Raw genomic sequence first — 12,584 nt, 5'->3', positions numbered from 1 at the left:
TGCTCTGGAGTGTATTTGTTGTAAGACTCTAAGGTGAATTTTTAAGTAACGAAAATTTAAAATAAAATTCTTTAAAATCTAATGAGTAGAGTAATATAACAACGTCATGAAAATCAGTATAATTTTATGACTTCTGATGAGCAAAATATGTTTCAATGGTTTTTGAAATTTTATGATGTGTTTTTCAAAATATGGAAACGAGTCCATATTTCTCATGTTCAGTCTACCAGTTAGACAGACGTTTATAAAATATTCTGTTAAATAACGACTCCAGGGATCATCTTGGATATACTAGAACAAGATTTGGCTCTCAAGGGAGATGTGTCTGATGGGGCCTAGCAGGCAGGCCTTCTGTTCAGGGTGCTCATCACAGCAGACAAGTTGTGTGCAAAGCAGGGAAGTTGTGAATCCCTGGAATCTTAATAATAATAATTATAACAACAACACTGATGATAAAAACACCCTGTTCTGTGGCCCCAAGTATTAAACTGAGTATTTTTCACAAACTGTCTCATGAAACTCTCTCTCCTTTACCTAAAGTAAGCATCATTATCCATCTTATTCCAATTTGCAGAACAGAATCAATGAGATGGCATAATTTCCCAAGGAAGCACAGCTAATGGTGGTCGGGAATCACAACTGAGTCTGCCTGGTTCCTAGATCAGGCTCATGCCACCTTTAGGTTTAGGGCTGTAGATTAATTCCCGATCAACCCAGTGCTGGCAGTGGGGTTTCTAAATTAGTGCCAGGCTTGATTTTCAGTGGCTCAAGAGCTCAGTGAGTCAGAGTCTGGACATTTGAAGGTCTTCAGTACCTGAGGCTTGGCAGATGTGGGCACACGTGGATTGACAATGTGATTGAGACCTCAACTTCTGAACTCAGTTTTATAAAGATCATTTGCTTTCACAGCTAACTAAATGCTCTTTATGTAGGAAATCACTTTTCCCAAGATGGTGGCCAACTGTTGCCGGTTTCTCTGCTACTTCTGTCGCATCAGTAGGCAGAATCAAAAAGCTATGTTTGATCATCTCAGTTATTTGTTGGAAAACAGCAGCGTTGGTCTCGGTAAGTAAATGTATGGCTTTTATTTCATCTTTAAGATAAAACAAATATACATAGTACGTTTAAAAATTAGACTTTAACGTAAATTAATTTAGATTAGTGAAATATGTATTGCACTTAGAAATGAAATTTTAAGTGAAAGTGGGTTTTTGTGTGGAATTCATAGTTGCAGCACAATTCAGGTTTTGTTTCATCTTCATTTGAATTCAACAGCCTCGCCAGCTATGAGAGGTTCCACACCGTTGGATGTGGCAGCAGCCTCGGTGATGGATAATAACGAACTGGCCTTAGCTTTGCGTGAGCCAGATCTGGAAAAGGTAAGTACCATTCCTGCCCTGTGTGTTTGGGTGAGTTATGCTTGTTCATAGTTGTTTCTCAAGATTATTTAAATATAACATGGTTATAATTACATTATATTACTGTAATTAGAATATATATTATGTACTGTATGTTACATATATTATATATAATATTATAATTATAAAGAACAAGAAATTTGAGATAAGGTATTTCCTCTGATCACATGCATTTTTCTCTGGGAAGGGCATCAACTTACTCTATATCTGTATTCTTGTCTGTTCTTGTCCTTCATGATATCACTTTTGCTTTAATCATATAGTTTCAATTTCTTAATACATTGTTTTAACATCTCATACACAGGTTTTAGATCATACAGAAGTCTATATATTGCAGTGCAAGGCAACAGTGGTGTACTAAGGCCACGCACTTCAAGCATATTAAGCGACATATATGTTTGCTAGAATGTAGATAAATTTCCTCAGTACTTTAATTGCAAATGCATTCTAAATAGTCTTCCTGATCTCTCATTGCTCCTCTACTTAGCAGCCAGAGTGAGCCTTTTAAAAGGATCATTTTAATCCTCTGCCCAAAACTCTCCAGAGACTTTCTATCTCACTTCCAGCAAAGACTAAAGGCATTGCAATAACTCTTACTCTATCTGATTTCACATATTAGTCTTGTTTCACTTCCTACAACTCTCCTGATCTTTTTTTTTGCTCCAGCCACACTGGACCCCTTGCTGTGACTGGAACTTGCCCGGTGTGCTCCTGCTTCAGAGCCTTTGCACTTGCTGTTCTGGCCATCTGCAATATTCTTCTGGCAATGTCTTCATAGGTCTTTTCCAGACATTCTTCCAGTCATTGAAAAAACATATTTGTATATTATGTACATAAATATACATTTTCATTTTCTTTATATTTATATAAATATGGTTTAAATATTTATAGTTTAAAATTATATTTATATTTTAAAATACATATATTTTACTAAAATCTACATATTTATGTCTTTTTAAAAATCTCTTCCCTACCATAATGTCAGACCAGTGAGTTCAGGGCATTTTTTTCTCTGTTGTTCACTGCTTTGTCCCAGTCTTAGAGAACAGCATTGGCCTTGAGTAGACCCTCGATGCATAGCTGTTGAAGGCATGAAAAAGTGAACTTTTGCCCAAATCCATCTGGCATGCCAGTCAAGGATCATAAAGCTTTGCATCTCTGACTAACCTCAGGAGAATTTTCTCCCATACATAATTTAAGATCTTTTTATCTACACACTGATTAAGATGGCTAATATTTAAAAAGTTGGTAATATCAAACGCTGAGGAGGATGTGGTGCAACTAGAACCCTCATCTACTGCTGTTGGGATGAAAAATGGTAAAGTCAGTTGGAAAGCAGTTTGGTCATTTTTTAACAAGTTAAACATACACCTCTCATAAACATACACCTAGTCTTTCTACTCCTAGGTATTTACTTATAGAAATAAAAATATATGTCCACACAGAGACGTGTATGTGAATGTTGATATCAGCTTTATTTATCTTAGCCCAAAACTGGAGACAACTCAAATGTCCATCAACTGATGAATGGATAAACAAAACTGGGGTATTTCCTTATACAGTGGAATGCTATTATTAGGCTATAAAAAGAAATGAATTACTGACATGTGCTACAATGTGAATGAATCTCAAAATCATTTTTTTTTTTTAACTGGGAAAGATTCACCCTGACATCTGTTGCCAGTCTTCCTCTTTTTTTTTCCCCCTCCCCAAAGCCCCAGTACATAGTTGCATATTCTAGTTGTAAGTCCTTCTAGTTCTTCTATGTGAATGGCCACCACAGCATGGCTACTGACAGACAGTGGTGTGGTTCCGTGCCCAGGAACCGAGCCTGGGCCACTGGAACCGAGTGTGCCGAAGTTTAACCACTAGGCCATCAGGGCTGTCAAAATCATTATTCTGAGTGAAAGAAGCCAGGCACAGAAAGACACATACTGGATGATTACATGCACAAATGTTCTAGAATATGCAAACTAATTTGTAGTGACATAAAGCAGATTGTCAAGGCTTACGCATGTAGGGAGGATGGACTGCAAAAGGCACAGGGACCTGAGGGATAGTGGAAATCTTCTGCATCTTGATTGTGGGTGTTTTTACAGATGTATACATCTCTCAAAGCTCATTGAATTTATACTTTAAGTAGGTGAGTTTGTTGTACACAAATTATACCTCAATAAATTCGATGTAAAATATTTTTAGCTGTATTACTTATTTCTTTTTAATATTGATTTAGCTTGTGATTGAGCGAGATATAACTTAATTTGATAAGTTGCTCCTCTAACAATCTACTGCCATTGGTAATGACTTCTTTTAAAACTGGATGAGTTATGAAATATTGTAGAAGACCAACATTCATATAGAATAGAATATTTTAAAAGGCAAAGCTAAGCAGAAATTTTAATGTGTTAAATTCAACAATTCTGACAGGTAAGTAGCATTATCCCAAGTTTGATAGTCAGTGAAACCATGGCTCAAAATGATCCAGTAAATCTTGACACAGGTCAGATTTCATGCCAAAGATATTTGACTCTAAGCTTAGATTTCTCTATTTCTGTCTTCTCACACCGTCTCTTCCCTATTAAATTGATATAGCATTTTGGAAGTAATTTACTTCTTTAAAATAATGTTGTATCTCAGATGGATCTTTCAATATCTCCCATGGATTCAAGTTTTACGTTGAGCCAAAGGTCATTAGACATTTTTGGAGTTTGTCAAATGTTATGACTTTTGTATGTAAAAGTCTCAAATGATATGTAATTTACAAATTTTTTTCATAGAGTTCTTAAATATTTTTATTATAATAGCACTTTGTTATGATTTATAAATATTTCCTAATTCTAAGGTTTTGCTAAAGGGAGTTCCTGTGGATTGTCATGAGATTAAAAAGAACTTGCAAAAATGCGTTTGTTTTAAGCCATCCTTTGAGGGTATCATTTACCATGTGTAGTATAAGCATCTAATGACATCTCACCCAATGAGTAACGCTTTTGCTTATCATCTTGTTTGTAGGTAGTTCGATATTTGGCTGGTTGTGGACTGCAAAGCTGCCAGATGCTGGTGTCTAAGGGTTATCCCGACATTGGGTGGAATCCAGTTGAAGGAGAGAGATATCTTGACTTTCTCAGATTTGCTGTCTTCTGTAATGGTAGGATTAATTGCTTGGGGTCTTTTTTGGTCATTATTAAAACTACATAAAAATAGATGTATAAAATAACAATGTATCCCAACATTTTCATGAAAGAAGTAAATATTAGTAAAGAAATTAAAAATCAGTAATTTTTTTCACAGTAATAATTTATTTTATAATATATATTTTGATAGTGATGCTATGCTTTCATTATTAAATTAAAATTTTTAGGCACTTACATTCTTACAGTTTTTATAATTGGATTCTAATAATAGCTAGGATTATGACTTTATTTCCTATAACAAATTAACCAAAATGCAGAGTTTATGCCTCCACAATGCTTTTCTTTACTTTAAAAATTTCATGTGCAAGAAAAGAAAGTTACTGTGTCTTGTCTACATAAAACTAGTCATTTGCATTCAATTTTGGCTTTACTACTATGTTCTTTGTTTTTAGTTATTTTTCTTTAAATGTAAATGAATTAGTATAATATTTATTTGCCTAGAAGGTCCATATAATCAATGTTTGTTTACTTATATTCCCTATTTGATTTTAGGGGAGAGTGTGGAAGAGAATGCAAATGTTGTGGTGAGACTGCTCATCCGGAGGCCTGAGTGTTTTGGTCCTGCTTTGAGAGGGGAAGGTGGAAATGGACTTCTTGCAGTCATGGAAGAGGCCATAAAAATAGCCGAAGATCCCTCCCGAGACGGTCCCTCACCAACTAGCGGATCCAGTAAAACCCCGTAGGTCTAATATACACACTCTTAAGAGTAAACTATACTACTATAAATTGACTTGAAATTTTACAAAATATAATCTGCATTCTATTTATTGCAATATAGCTCTCTGGTACACATGATTTCTCCCCTTGAAAAATCAAATGTATTAGACTTGGAAGAATGGATGGGATTTGCTGCTGGAATAAGTTGAATGAACAAGGAGAGACCTGAGGAAGACTGTGGATTTAGTAGCGAGAAATTTAGGTTGTAGGAGGAGATGTGTTTTGTGAATTTTCCCAGAGGACTATGGCAAAGTGAGTTATCACAAATGATGGCAAGTGAGCCTTTGAAATTGGGGTAGACTTTAGTGGGAAGCGAGCTAGAATGAGTTTTCATGATGATAGTAAGAGACAAAGAGACCTTTAGCAAGAGAATGGGGGACTTAACTAAACTGGTGTGGTGGTAAAGTTCAGAAAAGGGAATGTTGTCATTCTGAGGAGTGAAATGCTTGGGTAAGGTATTGGTGACAGATAGGGGAGGCAATAACTATGTTACATATCTCCATAGTCTCTGTTATTAATACTTGATTCCAGCAATGGACATAAGTTAATCTAGGCATGTTGCTTCCTATTTTTTCAATCTTGGAGGGTGAATGTTCTGCTAGGGAGTCATGCACCGACACTGCTAGCACCACTGGTAAAGATATAATATAGGGCTTGTTGGAGGCAAATTTCCAAGCAAAGAAGTAGTCCTGCAAACCCTTGTTCTTCCACATATAGAATCAGGCATAAATGTTCTGTCCACACCAAGGCCAGGGATCCAGACTGGGAGCACTCCAAGAGCACGTTACATATTTATCAGTTAGCTGTAGAGGAACTAGGGATGCCTTAGTTTCTCTAAGCAGGAGAAACTATATCAAGAGATTTCTGGCCCCAGACCACATGAGCTGGTGTATACCCCGAGGGCCCTGGGGACAGCCTTGCCTGCCAGGAACAATGTTGTTAACAGGCCTTGCTGCCACTCTGCAGACTGCTGAGTCCAGCTGAGGCAGCTGTCTGCGAGCTACCAAGGGAGGAATGACATGATCTTCCAGGGCCATCCATCATCTCTCATCAATGATATTTTTCTCACAGAGACAGGGAGGGAGACATGTCAATTACTTGGGAGTGGGTAGGTGGGGTAGAGTAGATGGTAAAGAGATAGGTGAGTACATGAAATCAACTTTATGAAGTACTTACTCTGGGCAAATCACTGTACTGGGTGCCTTAGATATGTTATCTTATAAGACAGATCTTTGTTACCGTTTCTTTAAATGTATGTGCAGGGGAGGAAGAACCATTCCTCTTCCCTCTGGGTTGTTCTGGCTGGTCTAAGAATTAAATTGACATGAGAGAGAATAACAGGAGAAAATAAAACAAAGTTTACTAACATGTATACATGGGAGAAACCCAGGAAAACTGAGTAACTCGCCAAAATGGCAGAAGCCACTACCTTAAATATTATCTTCAGCTAAGGACAAAGGAGGATATTGTGGTAGTGGTTTGAAACTTTAAAGAGGAGGAAGGCAATTCACATGGAGATGGAAAATCAAACATTTGGTGAACAAATGTTGACCATGCCTTGCAGAGACAATGAGAGTGGAGAGGACTTTGACTAAAAGGTCCTTGTTAGGTTCCTCCCTGTCTATCACACCTTATTTATATTATATTATAGTTATCTTATGGTATTAGCTCCTTCCTGGAACAGGCCTTCTATCTTAAATTCTTTTAGGTACTTAGGGGGAAGGTCAAAGTTTCTTTCAGAGTCTTTTGTCCTTAAAAGTAATCAAGCCAAAGAGACACATTTTGGGGTGGCCAATTCTGATCCCCCACATATGCTATTTACAAAAGTAGTCTAAACTTACCAAGTCCTTCCATCAATTATTTTCTTTGTTAATACACTGCCAGTAGAAATGAGCAGAATCCATCAAATTAATAATTCCTCTTTTTCTCTTTTGAAAGAATCTTAACATTAAAGTTCCCACAAATGTGTTCTTCGTGATAGACTCTCAAATCTGGTCTTTAGCCCATTGTTATTTTCTTTTAAAAGTATCAAGCTGTAAATGAAACACAAAAAATGAAAAGTATCAGAAGAGGCAGAATTATGTACCTTAGTGATCCATTTCCTCTCTGAAGTATGTAATAAACCTGAAATGTCACCTTATTATCCTGTTTGCTTTGCTTTCTGTTTCTTTTGAAAAATCCACAAAAGTGATACAGAAGAGGAGGAAGATGACACTATCCACATGGGGAATGCCATCATGACCTTTTATTCAGCCTTGATTGACCTTTTAGGACGCTGTGCTCCTGAAATGCATGTAAGTGCCTTGGGGCTCAAGAGCAACAATCCTGGTTTACTTGTCTGTCTCTAAGTCGTCCATAGCTGGCAAAGATCACAATAGCATCCAGAACCGATAATCTTCATGCTCCATTAAAAATAATAGCTGCATCCTAATTGCTGAACAAGTGTTTATTTAGTTGGAAACGTCTTGTTGGTTGTAAAAATTAGTAATCAGATTTCAGAGCAAGTCACTAATAGAATAGTCAGTTGCTTATATATCTCTAAAACTCATAGAAACCTCCTCATACCTTAAGAAGAAAAGAACATATTTTCCCTATACAATTTTCTCTTCTGTTTTAGTGCATGCAGAAAGCAACCACTCCTATCAAGAGTTCTTTTCTTGTACAATATTTCATCCCTGTGAGGGAGCTGCTATGTGCTTGCCTCTGGTTTAGGGGAAAGTGGGGGTAGCGGGCAGGTTAGGGGGAAGGAAAGAGCTATTCAGATGCTATGGATTAGTGAATAATACTTACTTTTACTCTGTAATCCATTCTGATATTTTCCATTGTATTTTATTGTAATCTGTTCTATTTTATTCTATTATATTCATTTAAAAAATGCTAGTCAGGGCCTATAAAATTAGCTTTATGACCTGTTAATGGGAAACAACACAGAGTTTGAAACATATTGACCAGTTCTGGGGTGGAAGGCAAATACACTTCTAAACTGGTTGGAGCATGAAGCCAGAAGAACCATTGCTTACAGATCACCTCTTTATCCCTACCCTTAGAAGGTATGGTTTTTGGGTTTTTGTTTGTTTTTCTTTTTGTTTTTGTTTTTTGGTCTCTTTGTCTCACATCCATAGGTTAAAACTTTCCTGATATAATCTTTTGTTGTGAACAGAGAGGAATCACAGGATGGAGAAATGTTAGAATGTTAGAAAACCAAGAGTCTGATTTTTGTAACAACTTAACTTGTGGCTAATGAGATTTTCAGCATAGGAAATGGGACTAGATTATCAAAAATTTCTATGCTGGAAGTGATTGCAAACAAAAAACTTTATGCTCACAATATTTCTTCTTTTTCCTATTAAAGTGAAAGATTAAAGGAACCAAGAGAGAAGTTATGCTAATAAATAGAGGTTTTTTCTTCTATTACATTAGGGGGAAAAAAAACTAAGTGACTTAATAAGGGGCTAACTTTGGCACTTCTGAAATTTATTCATCTTCAGCCACGGTTAGTTGAGGATCTCCCAGTGTCAGAAATTGGGCTTGTGTTTCACACCCAGTGGTGGAGGAAACAGATGCCCGCCTGGCTCTGGAAGCCTGCAGTCTATTCTAGAGACTGGCTGAGATTCTTCACTATGTCAGGTCTGCAGTCTTCATAGGTACTTCATTAACCAGTGTCTAAAGGACCCTTAGGATTCATGTTCACCATTCTCCTCCACATTATGAACCCATCCTTGGGAGAATTTATGGTGGAATATAGATGGATATACAATTATATTTTCATCACAAAGCAAGAAAGAGGCTAAATCGATCATAAATATTAGTATACGTTCAGGGCCTAAAAATAATTTTTCTTTTGTATTATTGCTCATGTTATGGATAGGTATTTATATGTAATTTTGAGGGTAAGCATTCATAGACTTATCAGATTCTCAATATAATTTAACACCCCAAAGAGGATAGAAACTGTTGTTCTAATGGGTAAACCATTTGGCCTAAACTGTAGTACATAATTCACTGTATACTGAAATCAGTGAAAACTGTGTGGGCGGGTAAATATCTGTCTGTAAGCCTGAAACAACAATTTCTCAGAGGGGTCTAACTTTATATGTATACCTAACAGAAAATTAATTTAGACTTGGATTTCCATACTTCAAATTTTCTAGATAGAATTATAACATTGATTTCACAAAGTTATTCTAATGTTCCTTTATTTTTCTTCCTGTAGTTGATTCATGCTGGTAAAGGAGAAGCCATCAGAATCAGGTCTATTTTGAGATCCCTAATTCCACTGGGAGATTTGGTGGGAGTAATCAGCATCGCTTTTCAGATGCCAACAATAGCCAAAGGTAAGGCCAACTTCCCTTCTTCGTAATTTAATAGGACTTTGGATGACATGATGTTTCACATATTATCAGGACTCAAAGTTTCTCTCCCTGCAGCATACTTAGACTGCTTAAGTTTCTTTAAAAAAAGAAAAGAATTATAAAGTACATTATTTTATAAAATATTTTCTATTCTCATTGTTTTTAAACAGCTATGTTTCCAATGAGATTTTAATTCTTTTTTTACATGACGTTTCAGTTTCCAGAGAAGAGGAAATACACATCTCCTAGTGTTCTTTGGTCCCCATTCTTCTCTGTCTTTCTTGACCACAATCCCTTAATTCACTCTTTTTCGTAGTTTTCATTGTCACTTTCTGCTAATGCTTTTTTCCCAAAACAACGATCATAGCTTTTGACTTAGAGATGTAAGTGCTCTTTCCAAGGTGAAAGAGAAAATTTTAAAAAGATTTTTTTTTTTTCCATTTTGACCTAACGTTTACTGTCCTTTTGCAACATGTCATTTTTGGTTTTGAAGCTGCTTGTGATTAGTTTTCCAATATTAACTCAAAAGCACGTAAAATAAAATCAACCTGCTCTCTCTATAAATGCCCAGCAACTGTGGTCCCTCACCCTCCTGCCCAGGCTGCGTAAGGAGAAGGGCGGGCTCCAGCAGCACTGGGGTGAAGTGCAGATGCTTCACTGTGGGGAGTGGCAGTAGGGCCTGGGTTCACACCCACACGGATCCCCTGCACTGCCCCAAACTACAACAGCAGTGGCAAATGGCATAGGCTGAGGCCCACTTCCCTGTTGGCAATTCAGTCGCTGTCTCCTGTAAAAAAAAAAGATTTAAGCAGTTATTGAAGGCACCTGAAAGATATGTCAGATCCTAAATTATTTTTCCTTTTTCCAATTTCAATTTTGTTCAGTTTTCAATACTTTATTGGATATTATTACATATTTCATTTCTATATACACTTCTAATTTTAGGACAAAAACATAATCACATGGCAAGTGTGTGTTATAATCCTTTCTTTCATTAATTATGCCCCAGAGCTTAGCTGTTTATGCCTCCTCCAGAATGAAGGGACTACTCGGTAACTGAAGGAGGCTTACCCTACTGGCCAGCCATGTGATCATGAGCAAGTTTCGTGTCTGCTCACCTTACAAACTCAAACCTTCAGGTGACATAAACACCTATAGTAATCGAACACTTATTATATTTAGGGAAAGCTGGAACTTAAAAATTGTCCCATAGCTTTCTGTTTTCCCCACTTTAGGCAGTTTCTTCTTCTTGTGTTTATACAGATTATTTTCATTTATCTTCTTTTTACCTCTCTTCTAACTCGTGTTCATTTACTTAAGTAAAATATCTTTTTTATTTCCTCTGCATTTTGAGCCACAAACTTGACACTCTCCAGAAAAAGATAAGAATAATACCAGTGACACACAGATTAGGAAATAGAGAAATGCTAAATTTTAAGGTTAGAATTAGTAATAACAAAGAACCAAGAACAGGGACTCTAAGAGTGTTCACATGTCCCCTTCAGAATTGCCCCAAAGTCTTCATATACCCTATTTTCCTCCAGTTGATCTGTCTTTAGCAGCCTTCAAAAATTTTCAAGCTGGTTTCTTTCCTGTTCTACTTAGTTGTGCTACAATAATATTATTTTATGATTTTTTTCATAAATATGCAGTATATTGTCTACCTTGGGATTTAAAGGATTTCTTTGTAAACTATCACAATCACACTGAAAATAAATTTTTAAAATGCAATCCATTGGTCATTGTTAAATTTCTACATTTTTCTTTTACCTCTTTCCTTTTACAGAGAATGTAGGCAGAAACCTGTATGTTTTTACTTTCCTATGTTATTCGTTTAAATCAACTTTCAAACTTAAACCATCAATATTTCTTCATATGTTTCAATGACAAGTCAGTTGATGAAGCATCACCCATTATCAGTAATAATTGTTACTATATCTTCTATATTTAGACTAGGAAGTTTGTCTCTAAATATTAGGGTTTTTCCCCCCTCAGTATTAGCTAAGGTCTTTCTCAAACATTTTTATCACACTTATTCTAGAACTGGAGTGTGGCCCAGAATAATAATGAAGGAAGGAGGGGTTCAGAAAACTTGAAGGGCAAGCAGATAATCTCAAAAGTAGATGTTCTGCTCCTGCAGCTCTTGGCCCAGGCAGGTTTGGACAGACTGTCGGAGGCAGTCGTGTCAGGCAGATGAATAATGCAGGTTCCGCAGGCTGCAGCCAGGGCAGCAGGCCCTCCTCATTGCTGTCCCAGGGCCAGAAGCCTGAGAGGAGGCAGTTCATCGGCTTTGTGGTCTTCAGCATGTTTGAGGAGATGGTGGAAATGAAACAGCAACTGTCGCAAATTGATGCATCTTGATCCCCAGGCTGATACAGTTGTAGCATTTCTTAAATGAATGTTTACTTGAATGAGTGTTTGAAAAACAAATCCTTATTTTAAGATCAATGTGTTGATCTAGCATCATTTCCTTAGGCACAGCTATATGTTAAAATAGTAGAATCTTGTAGATATAAATTACCTATAATGTGATTTTTAGGAGAATTGAACTGGAATTTCATATATATTTTTTTAAATGTTATTCTTATTGTCTTTGGCATTTTTTTCTTTTTTTTTTTTTGGTGAGGAAGATTCTCCCTGAGCTAACATCTGTTGCCAATCTTCCTCTTTTTTTGCCTGAGGAACATTAGTCCTGAGCTAATATCTGTGCTAATCTTCTTCTATTTTGTATGCGGGTCACCGCCTCAGCATGGCTGTTGAGTGGCGTAGGTCCATGCCCTGGCTCTGAACCTGCGAACCTGGGCCGCCGAAGCGGAGCCCACCCAACTTAACCACTACGCCATGGGGCTCGCCCTTCATATAGATTTTTAATTGAAAATTATAGCATGCTGATTCAACATGAGGAC

The 12,584-nt window shown here is 36.8% G+C and overlaps 1 protein-coding gene across 1 annotated transcript in view; it reads left to right on the top strand.

Moving 5' to 3' along the window:
- RYR2 (ryanodine receptor 2) overlaps nt 1-12,584 on the top strand; it is a 683,573-nt gene that overhangs the window by 497,140 nt on the left and 173,849 nt on the right. The window contains exons 42-47 of the mRNA XM_058542954.1: nt 933-1,065; nt 1,276-1,379; nt 4,428-4,563; nt 5,102-5,288; nt 7,515-7,620; nt 9,540-9,660. Coding sequence (XP_058398937.1) covers nt 933-1,065; nt 1,276-1,379; nt 4,428-4,563; nt 5,102-5,288; nt 7,515-7,620; nt 9,540-9,660 — 787 coding nt within the window. The remainder of the gene's footprint in view (nt 1-932; nt 1,066-1,275; nt 1,380-4,427; nt 4,564-5,101; nt 5,289-7,514; nt 7,621-9,539; nt 9,661-12,584) is intronic.

This window comes from Diceros bicornis, chromosome 6 (genome assembly GCF_020826845.1).
Source record: "Diceros bicornis minor isolate mBicDic1 chromosome 6, mDicBic1.mat.cur, whole genome shotgun sequence".
Lineage (NCBI taxonomy): Eukaryota > Metazoa > Chordata > Mammalia > Perissodactyla > Rhinocerotidae > Diceros > Diceros bicornis.
This window is presented reverse-complemented; position numbering and strand designations above follow the sequence as displayed.